At 43.7% G+C, this 24,903-nt stretch overlaps 1 protein-coding gene across 2 annotated transcripts in view; it reads left to right on the top strand.

Moving 5' to 3' along the window:
• Window positions 1-24,903, top strand: part of ENAH (ENAH actin regulator) — a 681,857-nt gene that overhangs the window by 260,665 nt on the left and 396,289 nt on the right. For both annotated transcript variants that reach the window (XM_078647528.1, XM_078647526.1), the window contains exon 2: window positions 1,008-1,173. In XM_078647528.1, the coding sequence (XP_078503654.1) occupies window positions 1,008-1,173 (166 nt within the window). The remainder of the gene's footprint in view (window positions 1-1,007; window positions 1,174-24,903) is intronic.

Here is a 24,903-nt window from a genome sequence, read left to right as displayed (position 1 = left end):
CAAAGGCGTCTGTCCATTAGCCATACACACAGGCTGTTTCGGCTACTGCTCTGTCCCAGGCTTGCTGAGGATTATTGGAAGAAACGTACCTACTTAGGCGCTGCAGTCGTTTTATATCTAGCGCCTTGAGCAGAACTGCCAGGCTCATGAAACTGGATAAGCTAACCGTGCCTACTCTCCATGTTCAAATCACCATTTAGTAACTTTATTAAAATAATTCCGTTCGGTGAAGGTGGACTCGGTGATCCTGTGTAGCAGGCCCTATACGATTTGGGGACCAGGGGAGGCACTGTAGAGCTGTGCCCTGGGGACTCCGCGACGCTTGCATTGGAAGTCTCATTTACATATCCGGAACATCTGCAATGTCTGCGTCCGTCGTGGAGCAGTGTTCGGATTTTCCTGGTATAGTATTTGAGATCTAACCTGGAAGAAACTTTTACACAAGTTTTTTTTTTCTCTGTATTTGATTATGCGTCAAATATGTGTTAAACATATGTTGCATACAGTGGCCTAGGTTTGAAGAACAAGGTTGCATTCCGGATCTGGTTCAAGGTCTCCCCTCCTGCTCAAGGTAATGGGTAATGAGCAGCTTTATACTAGGAATATTGGTAGTAGCTTACATGTGCATAGGGTCCGTTACATTTAACATGTGTATCTTTGTAAGTCGTTGTCTACCTCTGTAAATGGACGGAAAACGTGGGTACTACCAAACATTCGCTAAAACTGCGCTGGAGCACATTTTTATACAAATGTAACTCCAATAGATATATCTTCATCCTTCGATGACGTAAACAAATGCCTATTTGTAGGTAGATTTTGAGCCGCCATCGGGCTGTCTGTGGTGGGTGAGGAGGGCAGAGCATGTGTGCGTGCTTTTGCGTGGTGTAACCAGGGTCCATTTTAAAGAGTTGTGGCTCGGGTCTGACAAATGCATTCATATTTGGTGACGTTTACGTTCAGTGTTTGGTACTTACGGCTGCTTTTTGTTGTCCTCTGTATCTTTCCAGTGAACAGAGCATCTGCCAGGCAAGAGCTGCTGTGATGGTGTATGATGACGCGAACAAGAAGTGGGTACCTGCTGGCGGCTCGACGGGCTTCAGTAGAGTTCACATATACCATCATACAGGCAATAACACCTTCCGAGTCGTGGGAAGGAAGATCCAGGATCACCAGGTAACCTTGTTTTGGGTGTGCTCTGAGAGACGTGAGTTGTTTCTGAATTAGATTGTGTATTTTAAGTATCCTGCTCAAGGGCTTCTCGTCGTTTCTGCTAGGTCGCTTACACGTTTACCATAGTCTTGCAGAATTCATTACGTTCTAGATGATTCAGAAGACGTCATTAAAGAAAGACAACTAAAGTGTTTGTTTATAGGTTGCAAGCCTGCACGCGTGACAGGATTTAACGGCTACATCAATCGACTATGTTGATCATTGTAGCCATATTGGTTTTACGTCCTCGGTCTCTCCCATTTCCAATCTGGGATTACCCTGCCACCTAGTGGCCGTAACCGGAAAGTATTTCTCAGATGTTACCAAAACCTTGCTCGCCAAGTAACATACAAATTATACACGTTGTTTGCTCCCACGTCTTTTTGTGCAGGTATGCCGGAATCCTGCTTCTGCTCGTAGTCCATATCAGTCGAGCATTTTTTCTTTTACCCTTCCTTTTCACGTCGTGTGTGATGGGCTACTGCCCCCTTGGTGTGTCCTACCTGGGGATCAGGGACTGGCCTATTGGACATTCAGGAAGCGCTGCTCTGACGGTTCATTAAATGGGCCGTTTTTTTGTTCTCTGTGGGACCGTTTTATGGTCTACCGGGTCGTTCTTTTCCCTTTTACTGTTGATCTCCCTGATATTAAAGCAAACATTGCCTGCAGCGAGCACAGATGTATGCCGCCACCCATATCTTACAAAACACTTATACATCTTGTCTTTACTAATTCTGAATTCCCCCACTTTGCAAACATGGGCCACTTTTTAGCTAGCAGGTTCACAAATGAGGGCCACCTTTCTTGTCCCAGGCCACCTTTCTTGTTCCAGGCCAAGCCTGCTGGGGAGCAGCCTCCTCGTGCACACCTGCTATATGATCCACCCTACGTGAGTCTCCCCGCCCCCTTATTCAAATGGGATGATCCTAAGCTACAGGAGACTGTTTTTATTATTTTGAAGAGGTGCATACAGATGTCAGCAGTAAGAAGTTGTAACATTCTCTTCATCGGTCCCCTCTGTAGGGGCTGAGAACACCCTCATAGGTCTTACACAATGGGTGTTTGGATCCACCGGACTGTTTGATGGCACCATGTCCCATCTTTCCCTGGAATATGGCGATTTGTTCTCCAAAATGGAACCCTTAATACCTCTACTTATCAGTGGGAGGCTTCAATCCTTTTTTCAAAGAGATTGCTTTTTGAATCCTCACCTACATCATTTTCTATAACCGTATGAATCTAATTCAAATTCTAAATAACTTTACTCGGTTGAGAACCATACAAGCAATACAGCTTATAAAAACAAATAAATGTCCAGTTTATTATGTTATAAATAACTCCATGTGCAATAATAAAATAAGACCATTTATGTATAGTGCTAATAAAGTGCACAGTGCCTTATGTTTAAAACAAGGACCCATACTATACAATACCCCATCGTTTAGAAACCATCCATACTGCCACGTGAACGAACAGTAACACGTAAAAAAGTTACTACAGTACACGTTTCTTTGTCTAAAAGACATTGAAGGGAGAAATGAGCCGTAGCACAGTGCCTCAGGTTTCAAGAGCTTAAATGGGACCACAAAGCTTTTTGTATACAATGCAGAAAATTTGCAAATGAAAGTGAATCATGGATTGGTTAGCACCTCTATTACATGGGCAAACTATTGCTTCCAAGTTCGACTGATACCCTAAAGGAAAGTGCAGAAGGTACTTCTGTGTTAGCTCTGAACTTAAACAGCAAAGAGCGCTCCCAAGCCTTGCTTGGTTTCCACACTTAAGAGAGTTGAAGTTCAGATCACCTCAAATAGTTGTCGTGCAAATGAGCTAGCAGCATTGCAAACGCTTGCCTTATCAAAGAAACTTTATTTCGGCTATTACGGCCATAAAAGCACATTTAAATTTACAACACATTAAAATCCGAGTCAGGAAAAAGGTACAAAATCATAAGGAACACTGGATTATGAACATGGGAATATAGGAACCCCCATTGGGAAGTGAGAATGCAAAAATCATCATTATGGGAAATTCGATCAATTAAAACATACATTAAGAATATAATTTAAACTAAAAATGATTAAAAAAAGAATGGTTCACATCCAATGTTTTTATAAAGCCCAGGATCGAAATACCAGCCAGTTAGCAGGTATTTCTATCTCTCACATAAATTAATCAACAAGGCTTAGTTATTACAGAGTAGATAATCACAGCAGATGACCGGTAGGTGCTGGTATTACTTATGGTCATATCAATTTTTTTTGTAAGTGCCTTTGTTTACACCACATAGCAAATAGAAATTTTGAAATTGCAACAACATAAACTGGGTTAATATCCGATTTTAGGATCCTAAAAAATTCTAGGAAGCTCCTAATACCCAGGTTTCTGCAAAGTTGTGTAACCCACTTAGACCTAGCCTGCTTATATGCCGAGCAGAAGAAAATTATATGAATTACTGTTTCTTCCTCCACTAGGCATCCAGGACATAGGGGTGGGGTTGCGCCCGCCCACTTGTTGGTTAAGGCGTGAAGCAGGAGTGTCCCATATCTGAATTGCAGAAACAACTTCTTAGCTAATGGCGGTTGTATTGAGTCCAACACCGGCTCGAATTTATATTGGGACTTAAAATCCAAAAACCCATGAGTTAAACTAAAAGGGTTGACTGCCTGTGAAATACTTGTCAATTTGTACTCTTTCACTGCACCAGCTAAATATTTTTTTGAGGTGGCTGGGCAAGATTCCTCAGGTATGGTCCATAGATCCTCCCTTCCTATTGCACGAAAAGAATCCCTAACAAAGGACAGCCAAGGTATACTACCAGCCCTCAGGGTTGACATTACCACTTTAAATTCCTCCCTATAGTGACTTAACTCTGGGGTACTCCACAGCCGTCGCCAATGTAGCAATGGGCTTGAAGAGATTAGGTCCGCAATTGGGAGGATATCCAGATCCATCCTTAGTGGCACTAAGGGTGTATTTTTGGGCAGGGTCAGAATTTCTTATAAAATTGTTTTCAGTTACAGTAAGGGCATTGGATGGGCTATGCCCCCACAGTTTTGCCCCATATAAGGTAGCTGCCCTAGCTTGGACTTTATAGATTCCTAGTGGCGGGCTTATAACCTTTAAAACACAACTCTTATGGACTTTTAAAATCCCCCCAATAGCCTGGGTTAGCTTCAGGTTAGCCTTATTGATTTGGGGTCCCCACCCCATTTTATCATTTAAAGTGAGACACAAATAGTCAGATCATCCATTCTTGGATGCGGGCAGTCTATAGAGTTAGCGTTGAAGACCATGTATTTTGTCTTAAAGGAATTTAGCCAGATTTGCAAAAAGAGGAACTAGGTGGTAAACATTAACACATGCTGCATCCCCATTGTTGATTTCGAGAGGAGCAGGGTGTCCTCCGCAAACATTAATGCAGGAAATTTGCGGTGTGCTAGTTTTGAAGAGGCTATATCCTTAACGGCAAGTAAATCTTCAATTAACCCGTTAAGGAAGAGGGAAAAGAGGGTTGGTGCAAGTACACAACCCTGCCTTACTCCATTGCCAACGGGCAAAGGAGCCGTTAGTTGCCCATTCTTGCCAAACCTTACTCTAGCGAATGTTCCCTCATGGAGGCGTTTAAGCTGGTAACAAAGATATGGTGGAACTCCCATGTCCAGCATGATACCCCACAGCTGGTCACGGTCCACCATATCAAACGCTGATTTAAGATCCACAAAGGTGAGGTACAGACTCCCACCCTCCAGCACTACATGCTTCCAATAGATCAGCTTTAGCCTAAACAGCTGATCTAGAAGTTGAAGTTTTAGCTCTAAAGCCTGCTTGCAGAGGGGTCAAGACATCAGTCTTCCATCCGTTCCTGGAGTCTTCCCAGTAACACTCTAGCAAACCTTTTTTGTTACATCAATAGGGCTAATTGGCCTATAATTTGCGGGTTCAATGGGGGGGGGGCTTTTTTGTAAATAGGGATAATCTCTGCGCCAGCCCATGTGGGGGGTACTGGTAGGCCATGAATAATTGCGTTAAATAATGATTGAAGGTATGGTGCCCACACTACCTGTTGGTTTCTATACAGCTCCCCGGGGATTCTATCTAACCCCAGTGCTTTATTAGGTAATAACTTGGCTAAGGCAGATAATACCTCAGCCGTAGTGCAAGAGGGTATATCCCATAGAGGATCCGGGGTTAGGCAACACGCTGTGCTCTCACTCACACTCGATCCAATAGGTGGGCTTTAATATAAATCCTTAAAATAAAGACGCCAGGCTTCCTCACCAATGTTAGGCTCGATAGTAGTCCTACCCTCAGTTTTTCCAGTGTGGACTAAATTCCAAAACCCTCTGATATCTTTTAAATCCAAAGCATTCTTAATAGCCTGCCAAAACTCCATTTCCCATTCTGTTTTTACTTGTAAAAGAATTTTCTTTAAAAAAACCCTAGCTTCCCTGATGCGTGTGCTATCACCCCCCTTAAGACATGACTTCAGGGCTCTTAGCATCCATACACGTCCTATTGTACCAGGGATTATTATCACTACGGTGATTACGCTCAGCAGGCCTGCTGCTATAAAAGAAATCCCTCAGGTTTGTAACACTATCCTGGTGAATTTTCCCTAAGTCATTACCAGGTTCTAAATTAGCGGAATTTCCAGATGCAAGGCTTGCCTTTTCTAACCGGGGGATAATACTATTATACATGTTTGACATTGTTTCCGGGGATTGAATTATTGTGGCCCAGCAAATAAGTCTCCCTCCTTCGGCCAACAACTAGGTTATCTAATTGGAGGTTATCAAAACCTTGTTCTGTTTCTGCTAAGTGGAAGTCTAGCAATGCGACCAAGGGGTTATGGTCACTTTTTAAACGCAAATTGACGCTAAACTTTGCGACATCGTGCCAGATTTCAACACTTAATAGAATGTAATCAATTATTGATGCCTGGCCAGGTCTCTCAAAGGTGGAATGCCCTGGGTTATCATCCGGAAACCGACCATTACAAGCCTTCAAGGAATAAGTGTGGGTAAGAGAGGTCAGTTGAAGAACAAGTAGGGTCCACCCCTTATCGGATATGCATTAGGCACTGGGATTGACCATATTGAGTCATCACTAGTGATGGATTTTATGAGACCATTGAGAGGTTCAAAATGGCAGTTAAAATCCCCACCAATTAAAAAATACGTGTTCCCCAAAAGTGAATTAAGGAGGCTTGCCAAACAGTCTAACGTCGAGGATGTTCCACCATGCTGTACTGGCCGAGAATAAACATTAATAATGGTCAGTTTTGGGAGGTTTCTATGAGTCAGAAGAATGCATAAGATGTCCGGTGAATGGGTTTCTATTCTCTTTACCGTGCATCCTAGGTGGATTCCCACCCATATACATAGACCCCCCCCCCCCCCCGAGGGTCTGCCCCTAGGACCCTTCACTGCTGCTTCACAATACTCCACGAAGCCTACTCTATATGTTGAGCTTAGTGCCCAGGTTTCTTGGAATAAGCAAATCTCATGAGTCTATGAAGTCACCCCAGTCGGGCAAATCTAATTTAGCCACAAGGCCCGCGATATTCCAAGACAAAATCCTTAGGCCATTTGATCGCACTTCCAACCCACTCTCAACAATTACCTCCAATTCTCTGCTGTCTGTGGCTTTAGGGGACTCCAAGCTAATGGTGGCAGGAGCTAATTTTTGGGGATAGAATCCAACCTCACAAATTGCAAAATTTGGTTTTTGTAACAACTGTAGATTTACCCATCTCCTCGCCTACACTAGCTATAGAAGTTTTACCATCTTCAATAGACCCCGATACATCACTTGGCACAAAGTGTTGGTTTGTTACCCCAGCCCCCAAACCCAAAGTGTTGTCACACAGCTGTTTGGTCAGTGTCAGTGGGCAGAAATCAGTAGGAGTCAGTCAGTTCACCAGCTGTAGTACACTGAATCTGTTACTAAGTGCAACGCTAGATGCAAAAACTGTACTATCCAACCCTTCTCTGTTGCTAGCAATAGCAGGCAGGACACGCCTGTCCCAGTTCTTTCCTTGATAGCCGAGTTTAACCATATGATTTGGAGGAGTATAGAAATTGCTTTAAACAAAGGTCTGGATGGTAAATCTCATATTTTTATAAAAACCCTCAGACTTGTTCCACCACCCGTCTATATCTAAAGTTGATAACTATGCAATCGCCCACTTTATCTTTCGGTCTACGTCCAACCCAGCTCACCCTGCGAGCAAACAGAATTTGCCTTTGCACGTTTGGCGGAAGGGGTCTGTTAATATTCAGCCAATGGATCGTTTTATTCTTTAGTTCAATATAGGATTCAACTCTACTTGTTTCTAGTTCGGGAACCCCGGTCAAAACACCAACATAAGGTGAGCAGTCAGGGGGTAAATAGATGTGTGGAAGTATGTTCTTAGGCTCATTGCCATTATATTTTCCCTTAAAACTCCATTGTTTTTGCATCTGACCCCCTCCCGACAATTGTTGAACTTCTTTCACCCTGATAGCATGCCGATTTTCGCTGTGCCTCTGCCCCGGCAGCGTTACTAGGTCCAGCTACTTCATTCCTCCACAATGTGGAATCCATTGAATTTGGAGCATAAGTATGAGTCAATAGGGGGCTGGTGACAGAAGGACCCCTTGATCCATTCTTCACGGGTTCATGGGCTTGGCCACACCACCAGCTTGTTTTTAATACATTCCAAATTAGTTGTGGTTCGCTCTTCAAATTTTGCCAGCCTATCCTCAATTGTCAATAACCTTTCTAATAGGGGCTGTATAGAGGATGTAATAAAGCCTCCTACTTTTAACCAAAAACCCTCTTCCAACTGAGGCAATGAATCCATAGTGGCGGCCATGTTCGTAATGTATGATGCAGGGGACATCACCTGGGGTGCTTCGGTACTTATGGACGCTATGTTCGCCAAATCATCAGTCTTATTCAGGTTAGGCATCTTTGGGTTTTCCCCCCTCTGGAGAGCTCCTCCTCGCTTCCTCTTAGGAGCTGCTCCCTGTGTGTACTCCAGTTGTTGAGACCGGTCTTTAGGGGCTGACCCAGTGCATATAGCTGTGCCACTATCAAAATTTGACAGTAAGTTTGTGTAGATAACACAGGACCACCCCCTTTTGTACCGCTTTTGGCTGCCATAAGTGTGGCAGGGTATGCACAGACGTGAGTCCCTTGCTCACTTTGCCACTGGATTCAAGCGAGCCGGGCTGAAGACGGCTGGAATGCCAGAAACCGGTCCTCGGAAGCTTGTTTCCGGTCCAGGGAAGACATGGCTTGGCAGTTCGGGCTGGACTGTTCCCATGAGGCACAGGGTCAGACTGATTTGCATATAGCCATGTCAGAACTGGGGTGGCAGAGTGGGCTAAAGAACGGTGATTGATTAAACCCAGATCTTTTGACTGGGTGTGAGTGTTTGATTGATTCAGATGCTCGTCCATCACCACCCCCTTTTGTACCGTAGATAACACAGGATGGCAAGACTCTCCGACCAAGGACGTATTCCCTATTTCCTGGGGTATTTGGCTATTACTCTGTCTCAAGGTCTCAAGATCTGTATGTATATGCTGCTCCGGTATGCGTGCTTTCATCAGACCCCCCAGTGAAGAACGTTTAGCAAAAACCGGATCTTGTGAGAGACTGCGCTCTGTAATTGCTATCTCATGCGCCAACACTGATGTAGCCCTTGTGATAAACTGATCGAGTCCCTGCTACAGACCCACCCCGCTTTCTTCCCCTTCCCTTCATGCCCAGACATGGCTGGCTGAATATGACGCTATATATTGTTACAAAGTAATAGCGCTTGACAAATACTTAAAAAGCAGAAAGCCAACCTTTGAAGGGTGAGATGTTAGAGGGGGGGCCCGGCCCGACCTCCGGTCTGCAACGGGCCCGCCCTTGGGCCGGACTTCGCCCGGCGCGCGCGCGTCCCGCTCAGCGGGTGCCGCGAGGAGTTAAGTAGTGGCTGCAGGGAGGGGCTAATGTGCCTCAGGTGCTGAGGGCGTGGGGCTCCTGGGACCTGGAGTCTGTTCTTAGCCCGGCAAAAGTCAAGCTGGTCTCCCTCGGCAAAAGTTAAGCTGGTCTCCCTCGGCAAAAGTCAGGCTGGTCTCCCTCGGCAAAAGTCAGGCTGGTCTCCCTCGGCAAAAGTCAGGCTGGTCTCCCTCGGCAAAAGTCAGGCTGGTCTCCCTCGGCAAAAGTCAGGCTGGTCTCCCTCGGCAAAAGTCAGGCTGGTCTCCCTCGGCAAAAGTCAGGCCGGTCTCCCTCGGCGATGCGGCACCGCCTGCCTTTTGTTCATCTAGTTATACAAGTAGCTGATCTGAATTAGCAATTTTTATGGTCTGGATTAACAGAGCAGCAAGTGGCCAGACAATTATGGGAGCATCACAAGAGAGAGGGGCTTTGGTTCCTCCCACATGCGAGCCAAGAGTACATGCTTTGATTGGGCAGAAATTGCATTTATCAACAAAAAAGTGCTTGCCTTCCAGACAGCTGTGATCATTTTTTTAATCTATCTAGCTACCTGAGCTTGAACTTTCAGAGGAACACACATTGTAACGCTGTAAAACTGTATTATATAACTAGATATTTTATCCCACGGATGGGAGGAGGGCAGACCTATGCAGATTTTTAGGTCTGGCTTCATAGTACAACTGTCACGTGGCCTTTTAGCATACAACAACATTCTTGTAGTTCTTTATTTCCCCACACATACATCATTCTACTTGTAATGCTTCACATTACCATTCAACATTAATTTAAAGCCAGACCTATTCACATTTCCAATGCTTTTAAAACAAAAATAAAGGGAATGTCTTCAGATTCGCAGAAGCTTTACTAGTAACCGAATTTCAGAGTATCACAATTTTGCAGTGTTACTTAGCTTTCGTTTTTACACTTTTTATAGAGCAAAGATTCCGGGCCACTGATCTGATCATTTTCTGCTTTGATAAAAGGGTTTTCCATTTTTTTCTATTCACTTTACGTTTTCAGGCATTCCCTATGCTTTGAATTTTTTGGGGCGAAAGAATGGGGCTTAATTTTTTTCCTGGGACATAATATAATTGCATATTTTCTTATGCAACTATCTGCCAATTAAGTGCAAATTCACCCGGTAAACTCCTCTCCTCCTCTCCCCCTCCCCCCATTCCCCACCTCTCACCGTCGAAGTTATTTCCCCTGTGAACATACTACTTACCCTGCACCCCTGCCTATTCGGAGCAGGAGTGGGTACCCTTTCCACTTAAAAAAAGGTCGAAAATGTACTCCTGTCAAGGGCAGGAGAAGACCTGTTTTCAAAGCCAGAAGCCAGAATTCAAATGAAGATTGCTTGTATTACCCACAGAGCAGTTCACTACAACATGCCGAGATACCTTGCCAAGAAAATTAAGCTATCGGGAAGCAACAGACCAACGAGAAGCGCGAAAGAACTGCTACTGAGGCCAGCCTTTTTCCGTAAGAAAAAGACCTACAACCGAGCGTTCTCAGGAGCCGCCCCCAGAGTCTGGAATTCATTACCTCCAAACATCAGGAAGATTAATAACTCGATAACATTCAAACGCGAACTGAAGAACCACATGATGAGCAAATACCTTTCTTAGGGAAGTGTACTGATTATTGATGAGAATATCCTCACCAAAGAGAGACGGCCTCGACTGGAACTTCTTGAAGATCAATTATCTGTTAATAGATTGATTTCATGTTTACACATTGGCCACACACGTTACTACTACCTTAAATCAAGGGGATCCGATATCTGTAACTCTCAGACAATACGATATACCCTCTACCTCACTTTGTTTTATTGCCTAGGATCTCGGATACATGGCAACACTTTTTACTCCTTAATGCTATTTACACACGTTATTTGCACTGTTATGCTATACAACCCTACCTCACTCACCTCCTAATACTAATTGGATAGGCTGAAGAACTCTTCCTCATAATCTACATTACAGCTTATCGCCGTAGACCTTATACTCATGTATATCTGTTGTTACAATTGCCTCCTTAATGTCTGTAACTTATCAATGTGAAGCGCTCTGATACCCACGGGTCTTGTCCGCGCTATACAAAACTCTATAAATAAATAAAATAAATAAATAAAATAAAGGTGGAAAGGGGCTGAAGACTGGAGTAGACTGGAGTATATTTATAAATGTACAATCGAGTGGTAAAAGTCACAGCAATATTCTAATCTTAAAACTACCAGCTCACACTTGGTTCCAGCTTCTGAGTAGATTTGTTCACATAAATATTCATGCTTCGTAAATGATTGTAAAACATTTAGCATGTGCACGCCAAGCTTACAAACTTAAAGCTTTGAGAATCAAGCCCATAATATTGTTACTCTGACATTGCAGAGGTCATTTGTTTGTAAAATGTAAATACCCAGTATTGGGGCATGCTCACGAGTATGGGATCCAAGGAGACCGAGAATCAGTGAAATTAATTGATTTACACAAGAATTACACACTTTTCTCAAGTGGAGCAGTATTGTTGATCTTCAGTCTGCCATGTTGGCACTATAGAAGAGTATTAGCTGGGTTTATTCGAAGTAACGATTTGTGAAATCCACTAAATGCTCAAAAGTAAATTGTCCTCCTATACTAACCTCGGCAAGCAGTGGTATAATTAAAAAAAAGACCCCCGGCATATGAACGAACAATTGAATAAATGAATCAAAATGCAGGTGTAAAATATATCCTAACCTAGATGTTATACATCGTAGACCAAATTCTACATAATGGAATGTTCAAATAAATAATGGCATACAATGTCTGAGCGAATTGCAACATTTATTTGTTCTTTCAAAAAGAAAGTTAAGTGGATCCACAAAAGCACCCACAGACCTATATACAGAATGAATGACTTAAGAAATAAACATCTATGACATAGATGTGGGATTTTACTCCAAGTGGATGGGTGTCCATAAAGCCCTGCCTTGGACATAAAGTGGGACTTACAATGATCTAAAGCGATGCGGAAGTGACGTCAACATTTTGGTCTGTATGTAGGGACATCCTCCAGGTCTTGTAATGTGAGATAGCAGACCCCAATTGGTAAGCAACAGTGAAACATCACAGAAAACAAACTAGTCTAAGGGAAACTACTTAAACAAAATAATAGAGACTGGTGGAAACCATGCCAGCCTTTTAAGAGCCTTTCATAATCCAAGCCAATAAATACAATTGATTATGTAATTATAACTCCACTGCACATCTATTTCCGTGAGCAGCATCAGTTTCTGGAGGGTATTTTAATCATGCTGATGCCAAACTTTTCTTACGAGCATAAGACAGTTTGTGGTTTGATGTTCTAATCTCATAACTGATTTTTTTGATTGCCCTAAGAGTAGAGGTTTTGCATTAATGAAACGTTTGTACAATTTCCACATTTTATAACATATGGCTTTAGATCTTGCCGTAGCAACACACAATGTTCTTCACTTTTACCTCAATGTTGCAATGTTATTCGGCAGCCAAAGAGTTTGTGGTGCAGGGAGTTGGGCATGTAAGTACGGGGAATTAAGTGAACAGAAAGGCTTGTTGTCCTTGACCCTAAACAAAATGTCCTGGGCATTTGCTGATTGGAATTCCACACCCCTGCATTTATAGTATTTTAAGTGGTCTTTACTCTCAAGCTGGACTTTAAGGCCACTATCTTGGTATGCACAGAGCTTCTTATCGTTCTTCTGCAACAAATCTTATTTCCCATGGCCAAACTGTCAATCGGAGATGACTGCAGATATTCCCCTTTGAATGAGCTATAATTTGTGACCACTAAATGGTGTAGCCTCTAATAACCCTGCAAGAAAGGTAAGAAAATACCCATTCATGTACAAATGATCACGTTATACCCCAGATCTGATTGGCCTTTGCACCCTAGAGTTGGTTTCTAAATAAAACTTAGGCCATGTAACCATAAACCAAATGCAGCGGACCATAGAGACTTCACCTGACCTGTGTTCCGAAAATATAACTCACATGAGTATTCCAAAGTGTGCATGCACTATAAGCACCGACTGCCAAGGTGCATGTACCAAAACAGGTTTCAAGTAACAATATAAAGCCTAGCGGTGCACCATATCAATAGCAAGAAATTAGTAAGAGGAGAAAAACACCACAATCAACAAATAAACTTTGTGGCTCTTGTCTTTCTTTTCTTTTCTTAAAAAGCATTACACATGTGATGAAGACTGCCAACGCATTTCGTCCATAACCATGGGCAATTATAGTCACAGATGGTACTCCACCAAATTGCTGAGTCGCGAGGTATTAGTCAAACGACCACAATATTATGCTTTAACAATATTCACTGTCCATATTGATCATGTACAGTATCTTTCCTTGTGGTCCAAGTTCCACCTACTAGACTGGATATACAAAGCAAAAGTAATCCCCAAATGGGGTAATGTTAATGAGGAAATGTCGGGCACTCCCCTCCGTGTGGCTTGCTCTTTGGTGAAGAGGACGAGCCGTAGCGGCTTTCTCACCACTTGGAGTGCCCATCAGGGCTTAGTGGACCGGCCTTTCCTGTGCCTGACCTTTAGGTGAGGTTTCACGTTCTACATTCACATTGTGTATTCGGCGATATGACTGTAACTTAACAGTTCCAAGATAAGCTGAAAAATGCTCAGTCAAATAATTGTATGAGTTTAGGATTAATCCGATAGATAGGGTAAACAAACAAAAAAATCCACTAGAAGACCATTACTTTACTCTTTACCTAAAAGTTCATCTTCTAAGCCAACCTTGTCTTAATTCTTTTTTTAAACAAAGTTTTCCAATGGTTTAATTAAATCTAACAAAACAGAAAATACTCTTTACAATGTCTCATAAAAACATACTACTATTTGAGCAGTAGGATCAGAGCATTAGTCTCAATTTAAGCGCTGTACATCCTTCTGCAAAATATTGCTGTGCTGCTTTAGCTTTTCCACATACATCCAGAGCAATAAACTTGGAACATTTTTCGTGGGTATCTAATTTAAACAATGCTTTGAAGACCACTGCAAGGAGTAGTCTTGCCACACAGTGAGCTGATAACAGCAAATTTAGATAGTCGCAAACCCTAGCAAAATGTAGCAGTCTATGAAAATGTGAGATGCGGTCTTGTTGCAGGGATTCTGCTCGGGAACAGAACTATGTTTGGGACCATAGAACATTAGTAGATGGAGACTGAGCTACCATATCCTCTCAGTACTATGAGCCTGAGTCTGACCAGCTATAGTGTTTCACTTGTCGTCCTGCTAATAACCAGCGGAACAAGTCCACCTTAATGACATATGCTGCTGCCCAATGGTTGTTGGCTGTGTTAACTGCCTTGTGGACCTTCATTAATAAACAGAATTGATCCTAAAATGTAATTGTTTCCATGCTTCAGATTAAGCTTTAAAAAATCTAGTTACGGCAACTGCAGATCGCCTATCTGCATCAAACATCAGGGTGTAACGTAGGCCGTGGTCCAGATTTAATCCTGGTTATTTTTATGTAGTAAAAGCCTCCATCTTTGTGGTGTCAGTTCACTCACAGAGTAACTCCTCAGCTCGGTTTCTAAGTGGTAGACAAAGTATGGATGTTTCATCCCAATCTGGAAATGAAGTAGACATATTGCAGCTTTCGTTTGGTTTGCATCCAGAGCAAAGGCCCTTCTGCTCTCATCCCACTCAACTACCTCACAATTATTTTGAATAGCATAATATTCAGGAAGCTTTAGGCTGTTGCTTCTGCTGGATAGGAACCAGACTAGTTGCAAGACATCTGTAGTACAGGGAACTAATGCCACACAACTTCAAAGGACCCAGCACATTTTTCCTCAACATCTCGGTCACTTACATAGTGAGACAGAGCATGCAGCCCTGCCTTACACCTGGGTGACTAAAGTGGCTCAGAATGTTTCTTTGGTCTAATGGTCCTCAGTGTGGTCCATGCATCTCTTTGTAATGCTTTGATATGGACCAACCACCCATGTACTCTCCAGATTCTTAGTCTAAAATTAATCTGTCCACAGTATCAAATGCTGTCGTGAAATCCACAAATTAACAATTCAGCATTTCTGTCTACATGAACTGCTCCTGGAGCGAGCATGGTTAAGAGTGATAGGTTCTGATACTCTGGTCATAACTTGCAGACCAAGGCCCTGAAACAGGAAAGCGAAGGAAGTATTTTAGGGATTATATGTATTCTCCATTTTAGTTTTCCTTTTTAACTTTGCATCTTTTTTGAGATTGTGGTTTGCACATGTTTTTCACTAACGAGAAAATGCCATGTAAGTATTTATTTTTAATAGATGTTCTGTAGTCTGCACTGTTAGTTCCATGAAGACACATACTAGAACTCTGTCCTTCCTTTTATTAGGTGCTCGTAGTATACGACTTTTCTTTTCCAGAATAAGGAAACTTGTTGTTCTGCATCTTTTGCAGAATGCAATAAGGCTGGTGTTTTATTATTTAAACAGCCTTTGTGTTGAAGTTGGTGAGAGACACTTAACACCGTAGTTATCGTGAATGCTGCAGAGAGCTCTGAATGGGAAGCAGCCCCACAGGCCCCAACCTGGGAGGCGCCCCCACAGGCCCAAACTTTCATCTTAAGAAGCAAGATGGCTGCACAAGGAGAGCTGTGTGCAGGTTTGCACACTGAGATGGAGTGCACTAATGCACTGAGACCAGCTTCCTGACCCTACACCAAGGTATGAAGTCTGATCATTCCACTTAGGTTTGGCAGAATGGTAGTCCCATCATGTTCTCATCAGAGTAGGAGTATTACTGATAGATAGGAGTAACATTAGGAACAATTAACATGGTTGATTTGATTGTCGTTTTCACCTTTCTAATCGTGCTTGTAACAATGATGTCTCATCTGTTTAATAATTGCAGTTCATGTTTTAGTTACAAGGATGAGATCTTTTCAGGAAACATTTGAAAACGTCTGTTTTCTTCGTAAAGCTCTTGGCATGCTAAAGTGACACACAAAAGGGTTAGATCTGTTTCCACGAATTCCTTGTGAATAAGTGTTCCTGTTCGAGGTTACTAATCACATTTATAACTCTGGAGGTTTGAGTTTAGATATGGTACTGTGAACTAGCCGAACCAACATTTACGGATATGAGTAGTCTCAGTCTCTGTATTGTGAAGTTTTGTTGACCTAATAGACAGTCCTACTAAATTTGTAGGAACCGTATAACACTAGTCGTGGCCTGGGCCTGAGATGAATTAACACTGAAAATCATGTTCTTGGTCAAGAACACTGGAGTCTTTCAACATCAGGGTCGACTTAGAGGGGACTTGGTGAATCTTCCAAATGTCATTCTGAGGGTAAGTCCCCAAGGCGGTCCTCAGACACTGGATTAGTCTTCGAGGATGGAATTCTTCTAAGATCCATTCTTTGTAGAAGCAGTACTTGCAGCTCCTGGTGACCTTGCACTATTGATACTGTAAGATCCGTTACTTCAAACCTTTCTGGAGGTGTTTACTACAGGATTAGACCCTGCATTTTCCTCAATGCCATGTTTGACCTGTTTAGGAAGGCCATGGTTCCTTCTTGAGTGCCTTCAGGCAAGGGGGTTGGATTTCTCGCCATTGATGGGGTCTGCCCTCAACGCAGTTTTCCCATTCATGCCCTTCCCATCAACACTGATGTTTCCAACGGCTCCTCTGCCTGTTTCATCAAAATCACCCTCTTCGCCATTACTCCTGGTGCCAATGCTGAATTTGGTGCTAGATGCTTTCTCTCTGATTCTAGGCATTTCTGTGATTGTATACCCCAGGGGACTCAAAGGTGTTTGGAAGAATAGAGGGGCAAGCATCATAGAAGCACACAATCCATGCCCTTTTTGGAACGGATCCCAACCCTTTGGAAGATTATCTTGAGGTGGTCCAATTTCCATCGATCTCAGACTATCAAGCCCTTGCAGCGGCTAGTGGAATTGATACTACGTGGAACTTGACTTAGACACCATTACAAGTCCTCCTAACACTAGCGGTCATCCTGTATCTTGCCATTATATAAAAAAACAGCAGAGGTGCCTGAACTTCCTCTGCTATTAGTGGAAGCCAAGTCCAATATCCTTACTGTGTTTTTCAGCCCTCCTTCCCCCAGACTTGAGTGCCATTCTTTTGCATCATTGGATCCTCATTGGTAGTCGGAAATGTCGAATAGTCATTTGAATATTTGAAGAGAAAGTGTTCCGGCCCACCCACAAATGCAAAGTCCAGCTTTAGATGGTGGTAGACACCTTAATGAGAAAGCCACTAGAACAGAGGGGTGAGAGGATCAGGTCCCTCTTCGACCTCCGACTCAGACTTTAATCACAAAAAGAAGATGGAAAAAAATATAATAGGTTTCAAAAAGTGAGTGAAAGGGAAATGCACCTTGCTTTAAAAACTCCCCTCACACACAGCAAGCTGTGTCATGCTTCATCGTAGGGCTGCTAACACACCTCCGTGTTTACCCAACACTGGAGGTGGAGCAATAGGGAGGGGAAGACAATACAACATATAGTGAGAAATCAAGGGTGAGAAATGGTGCAGAGAAAGTAATGATAAAAGCTGATTTCAGGGAATCCTTATTTCAATTTTAATATTAAGTCCCCGGTCCAGAATTAAAAATTATAAAGAGATTAGTGGATGCCAGGTAGGAGCCTTTAATGAGACTCCACCTGCTCCACTCTGCATGGGTGTCGACATGTTTCAGCCGGCAATTGACAATGCCCCGGCTTTCCTCAGGACTCTCACCTCTGTGACCCTGGGTGCTCCCCCTCCCCTTCTATGAATTCAGAAGTAAAAAAGGGGGATGTCCCCTTTCAAAGAGCCCTTCGCATGTGAAAGGGAACAGAGTTTATATTAATCTAAAACTCGAAATGGCAGGGGAGGAGAACAGCTTCCTAGCACTCTTACTTGCAAGGGAAGCTGTTACCGATCAATATTGTCTCTCCAGAACGCCGCGTAGACACCTTAATGACCATACAATTGGTGGTACCTTCATTGATAGCAAGACCGGCCTGTTTTTACTGAAGTTGTCTGAACCATGAAAGTGCGCTCTTTAACAGAATATGGCCACGTTACAGCACCTGACTGAAGACAATATTGTATTCAATCTTAAATAACCTGTTACCAGCATACAGTAAAAGAAAAATTAGGGAACGGGTGCCTGTCCGATCAATAGTGCAGAAGCTGCAAAGAAAATTGTACTGCTGCTTTAAGGAACCCACATTTTCCTGTCCCAGCATGCACTGTATCGTTTTCCCCAAAAGTTGGGTTTTTTGTACTTCACTTTAGATGTCTTTGAAGACCATTTACATTTTTCACCCACTTTTAACCTCAAAGAGGACATTTTCTCCACAAAAATGCCATCACTCTTCGGGGAAATGCCTTATTTGCCATGTTGTCGAATAAATGCTTCGGCAGACCCACATTCTGTCTGTGGTATTTCTTCCTCCCTCACACATAGTGCTTAATCCTAAGGATACCAAAAAAGGTCCTAAAAGTCAATGAGTACATTTGCCTCCGAGGAAAATTTGAAAATCTGCTGCAGGAAGAAGAGGAAGAAGCAAAGCAAAAAGGGACAGAGAGGGCCTGCCTCTTCTGAAACCAGACTCCCATAGTCTGACATCTTAAGAGAGAAGGCGGAAAAAACTTTGCCACCGTCATTCTGGTCACACTTGCTATTCCGGAGTACACTGGTCAGTGTCTAGGTAGGTGTTGGCACCGGCCTGCTCGGGTTTGGAGTATGACAGCACCACTGATGTCTATCACAATACCCCAAATACCTTTGAAGCTGACTTCTTCGCCTTTGAACTTCAGGAGCAGTTCCAACTTCAGTTGTTGATGGCTAGACTCTTCACAATAGAACATTCAACTCAAAAGCACCGGTCGACATTGGGAAGATCTTCATTGCTGTTGGTCATGGTCAAGGCACTGTCAAAACGTTTTGAAGCCTCCTATTAAAGTTTCCTCTGATTATAATCATTCGTATCAGGAAGAAGTAACTTCTCTACTTAGACCAAGGCTTATAATATTAGTAGAGGACCCTGTGCAAGGACCTAGAACGCCTCTAGATTTGCCTCCCTGGCCTATCTTACCATTAAGTCTTTCTATACTGCCTGCTTCTACGTAACCACTTGTGCAGCAGATAAGACCAAGAGCTACAGTTTCCCCACCCGTAGACCCACCTTTCCTCACTTCCCATCCTTCACCAGAAAGTCTGGAAATTCCAACCTTGTGCTCTTCAAGCAGATTCGTGGATCTTTTCTAACACCTCCTACTGATAGGGAATCAAAAACAAATGTTGGCAAGAAATAGTTTCAAGGGTAGTCTAGCTATAGAGATTCTCAGTGCAGCCTACCTCCGGGGTCGTTAGACATGCCCTATAGGATGTGGCCAGCAAGGTGTTGCCAAACCTGCTGGAGCATTTGCAGCCATATTTCAAGGAGATTCTAACTTATAGTCAAGGTCCAATAATGCCATGCCATCCAATCTGGGCTAGATACTCCAGATACTGTTTTGACATCCATGGATTCCTCTACCACAATTTGTCTTCATACGCCGCTCCGCACTTCTGGTTTCTCTGCTCACCGTAATGGATAGATCCGAGCCTTTTGGAAGTAAAGCATACTTCATGTTTTAAACTTTCAAAGAAAGTAGGGTAAAGGCAAGATTATTTTGTTTTCAGCCTTCTCAGTGAGGCTACAGACAATTTGGAAATTTAAGAAATTTGCGAATGGCTTCAGTTCTAGTCATGCAAAGGACCTGGCAAGAACAGTTACAAAGCACGCCTTCTGGCAGTAATGAGGCCTGGTTAAGGGAGAACACATTCACCCCTAGTTTCGGCTTCCTCCTCCCATCCTCGCCCTCCTGGGAAGCAGCTCTTGTTCCAAATTGTCAAGCCACAGGGCACCTGTCTGAGGATGGGTAGTCTACTTTCCACAAGCCTGCAATACCATTACTTTGGCACTGTGGGGTTATTCAAATGAAGAGGGTTGCAACTGCCTACAAACTCCACCTACCACCTCCTGCCCCCACTCTTTCAGTCAGATGAACACCTGCAAAGTTTGCAATGTGGTGTCGTGAATGACTTGCTAAAAAGATCATTGGCGCTGGAACCAGATGAGGAAATTGGGCAGGGGTGCTACACTCTAATTTCCTGGTTCCCAAGAAAGACTGATGTCTGCTTCTAATCCTAGAACTCAGGGTCTTGAATCTCTACCCTACCTAAGGAGAAATTAAAGATATTATTCCTAGACCAGGTGCTATTGACACTGGAAGCTGGAGACTGGGTGGTGTCCCTGGAGTTGCAGGATCCGTATTTCCATATACCTAGGCTGCCGTCTCACAGGAAATGCCTGTGAATTCTTGTGTGTTCCACTCACTGTCAGTTTGTTAATGCTGCCACATATGTATTTGAATTGGTGGGATGTAGAGCAAAATCTTGCAAAAGGGATGTTCTTTGAAGCCCCTCTGCCTGCGGCCAGAGCAGGTGTGTCCATGCTTTGGTGGGGGTTCTAAAAAGCGAGAACTGGGAGCTACACATCAGCCCGCTTGACCTGAGGGTGGTTTGACTGGCACTCCTTTTTTTTTTTTTTTTTTTTTTTTTTTTTTTTTTTTTTTTAATTTGTTTATTTGCATAGTAAATAGAGCAACAGCGTGGTACAGTTGGTATACAAGCAATCGCATAGTAATTCGCTCTTTGCGGTACAATAGTATCAAGTGTGATATAAATTTTCTATTTTGTTGCATTGCAGTTAAATAAACATAACCCCCAAGAAAACCTTTACCCGCCACCCCTTGTAAACCCACCCTAGGCACTCATACTTCGTAATTGCAGATATCCATTGGTATTTGGCTATGCCCAAAAACAGCTCTTTCCTAATATATTATTCTATACAACCAGTCAGAGACAAACAGAAAATGTGTGGGTTTTCCCAGTGCTGTGTGTCGAGGTACACCGAGCACGTCCGTGGCATGTTGTGGTGTATTGAGGACGGCTCACAGTTCAATCTGCGGATAACGAGACAATAGATTCATCGTCCCCCTCCGCCTTGACTGGCACTCCTTTCTTCCCTTCATGGTCTACCTTTCCAAATCATGACATGCAACACAACGAAAAGTGCTGAGACTGGTCTTGGGCTCACCAGCATGGAGTATGGCTGCTGGCGAACCATTTGTTAGCTATCTAAACACCACATCCAACAGCCCTGATAGCCTCCGTCCGTGTCCTCTTGCCAATCATGCGTCTCCATCCAGAAGTGGTCCAGCTCATAGGGGTACCCCACAGGTGAACCGGTTTGCCATCCTCAATACCAAGCATTGCCTGTAGCTCTGTGCTCTCCAGTATCCATTGCAGGGAGCCTTGAGCGGTTTTAAAAATATTTTTTAGTAGAAATCTTTTCTCTTCACTGTGTCTGCACAATATTCATGATTCCTTGGGTTCTGAGGAAGCTGCATCTAGATGTGTCCAAAGGCTTCTTTCTAGTACCAGATTGGCAGAGAAGAGAGCTTCTGTAATCCTCTCCGTATGTCCCTCGCCCATCTTCCACTTAGGGTGGTCCCCCTCTTCCAAATGGAGAGCCAAGTCCCGCAGCCCAATGCCCAGAACCTCCATGCCTGGAGATTGGGTGGGGGGGGCATTTGACTTTCCAGCTACCTGCTGACATGATAGGTCTTTCTGTCTGCTAGTCTTCCTGCCACCAAAACGTGTATACTCTGGAAGGTGCAACAGGTTAGTCTCTTGCTGTGCTCAGAACAATGTGGAGCCCTTGGAAGCCCAATTGTCTGAAATATTCAGACTTGACTCATTTACCAATAAGGCTGTGCGGTCGGGACTGCCAAGGGATACTTGATAGTCTGGTCAGCTTTCCTCTGCATTTTGGACCAACCATCCCTATTAAAGTAGCCTATTGTGATGCTCTTTCTGAAAGGACTGACAACCCAGCTAAGCCTAACCCCATTTGCCATACATCAATGGGACCTTAATCTTGTGTTAACTGTTTAAGTTACCCTTTTAACCTCTTCACAGTTGCTAGTTGAGGCTTATAACTATTCAAACTGACGTTCTAGGTACCATAACCTCAACTAGGCATGCAGGGGCTGTTCAAATACTATATTCCTGATCTCCAATTGTTTTTTCCTGGCAAGTGGTGGTTTTGCAACTAAGCTGCTTTCCTACCTAAGGTGGTGACCGATTCCACCTGTGTCAGTTGAACACCCTTTCTTTATTTTACCCCTGTTCCACCACACCACCATGGAAGAGAAGTTGCGCAGGTTGGATGCAAAGAGGGCGGTCAGCTTTTAGTTCAACCGCACTAAGGAATTTAGAACGAATGACTAACTTTTTTCAATGGGAATTCAGACTATAACCAAATTAAGTTGTACAGAAGAGGACCCTATCTAGGTGGATCATTCTGTGCATTAAGATGTGATATGCTTTGATGCATAAAGATCCCCTGAAGGTTCAGGGGCTCATTCCATGAGGGCTAAGTTTGCCACTTCAGCATTAGCCAGAGGAGTTCCTGTTGTGAATATCTGCAGAGCAGCAACATGGTCGTCCCTTCATACTTTTGCAGAGCATTACTGCTTTGACTTTGTAGTTGAAGTGACTGCCATTTCTCTCACTCTATTCTCCATGACTCCTGGCATAGTCATCTCTTCGTACCGGTCCGCCAAGTTATGTACTGCTTGGGAATCTATTCAAGAGTCTGATGGTTGAACTGTCCATCTGAAGAAAATCTTTGCAGTATGAATCTTTATCTTCTCTGGTTGGGTCTGGAATTCTCCAATATACTAGTAGTCCTTCTCTTTTTTTGGGCATTGACGTTCCTACCATTTGTTGTGCTATTCAGCCTCCCCTGGTGTCACATGCTTTCCCCGGAAGCTCACACTTCTGGTCGCCATCTTCAGTTTCTTTTTTCCGCCATTGGGCCTTGAAGCATAGCTAAAAGCACTCCAGTCTGTGAAAAATTTGAAGTTTAAACAAAGTTCGCAGAAGAAAGATAGGAAGACCACCAAATGTAGGTACTGGAGAGGATTTCTATCGACAACCAAAGATTCTGAGACTATTTCGGAGAATGCCCTGACAGTGCCCCCTGTTCCAAGTAATGGAGTAATGGGGAAGACTCTTTTTCCAATTCTGCTCAAAGTGCTACAATAAATTTGGGCAGAAGGATCAGGTGTGGAACCCTTGTCTACCACTCGACCATAGGAGTGACTGTGAAGCCTGTGCAGAGTTTTTTTTTTTTTTTTGTTGGAAACTTTGTTTATTAGTTTTTCAACATAGTACAATACAAGAGTACGGCTGGGCATTCAACTGAGCAGCATCAAGAGCATATATCATTCATAGTATATGACAATGTAGACAAATAAATTCAACAATGAGTTAAGCAACGGGACTAGTGGCATACCATGCCGTCGGGGTAAGCATACATAATCCGCATACACTAGAGAGGGTCATGATTCGGTATATAACAATGGAAGGTAGGGAAAGTGCATCAGGAGTACAGGAATACATCTATGGCCTATTAATAATGGCCTATGGTAGCCAGGAAAGTGTACATAGGTAAATCCCACGAGCATGTGCGGTCGGAAGCATCCCAACTATGCGTTTATCTAAGGGTATGTGCATGTGATGTTTGCGGATTGGTATTGTCAGGAAGGTCATCCCCAGTCTGGGCCAGCAAATAGGTCGTTAGTGGTCCCCATATGTCCTTCGGTCGGTTAGTAACCGGGAGTAATTCAGCAAAGGTTGTGTGTTGTTCCTGACTGTGCGTCATGTCCGCAAGCCACTCCTTAAATGTCGGTGCCCTGCCACGACTCAATCTGCACGCTACCCGTCTCTTTGCAAGCAGCAGTGAGATATCTACGAATTTTCTACATGTCGGGGGAATGTGCGGTGTGTGTCCTAGAAGTGTTAATAATGGATCAATACTTATGGTTATCCCGGTCATCGTTTCAAGAGCCCTCTGCACCTGCTGCCAGTAGGCCTGGACTGGAGGACACTCCCAGGCAAGATGTAAAAAACCTGCATGTTCCGAGTGGCACCGTTCGCATTTGTCATTATCAGTTAAGTGGAACCTACATTTTTTCACAGGGGTATAATATAAGTGCTGCAAGAATTTGTAATGGATTATTTTGAGCCTGCTACTGGCCGATATCCGGGCTGTGAGGGAACAACAGTAGGACCACTGCTCATCCGTGAGCTCATCGTTGAGGTCAGCGGACCAGTGTATGCGGGCAGAGGATTCCGGTACCGGAGCACACGTTCGAACATGCCGATACTAAGTGTGAGCCATCTAGGGAACTGAGCATGTAGTGCAGAGGAGGCAGGGGCTCCGGCTCGTCCGGGATGTCAGGTAGGATTTCCCTCATCCTCTGGCGCAGGCGTATGTAATAGAATACCTCAAGCGGAGTGCAATCATGCACAGCAAAGAAGAGGTCTGCAGTTTTGAATCGACCAGCTGTAAATAGGTCTTCCCAACATGTGATGTGTAGTTTCTTGCAGAGCAGCCGGAAGCCTTGTTCACTCAGGAGTGCTAGTCTAGGGTGATAGGCCAGTGGCATACGGGGGGAATATAGTAAGGCGCAGTTCAGTTTTTTAGCCAGTCGGCACCAGGCCTCAATTTTGCACGTGACTGAGGCATATGGTGTGGTGATATCCGATGCTGGGCAATGTAAAAGCCCGTTGAGGGGAAGAGGGTGTG

This window comes from Lissotriton helveticus, chromosome 6 (assembly GCF_964261635.1).
Source record: "Lissotriton helveticus chromosome 6, aLisHel1.1, whole genome shotgun sequence".
NCBI lineage: Eukaryota > Metazoa > Chordata > Amphibia > Caudata > Salamandridae > Lissotriton > Lissotriton helveticus.
The sequence above is the reverse complement of the archived record's forward strand: the minus strand, read 5'-3'. Positions and strand labels throughout refer to the sequence as shown.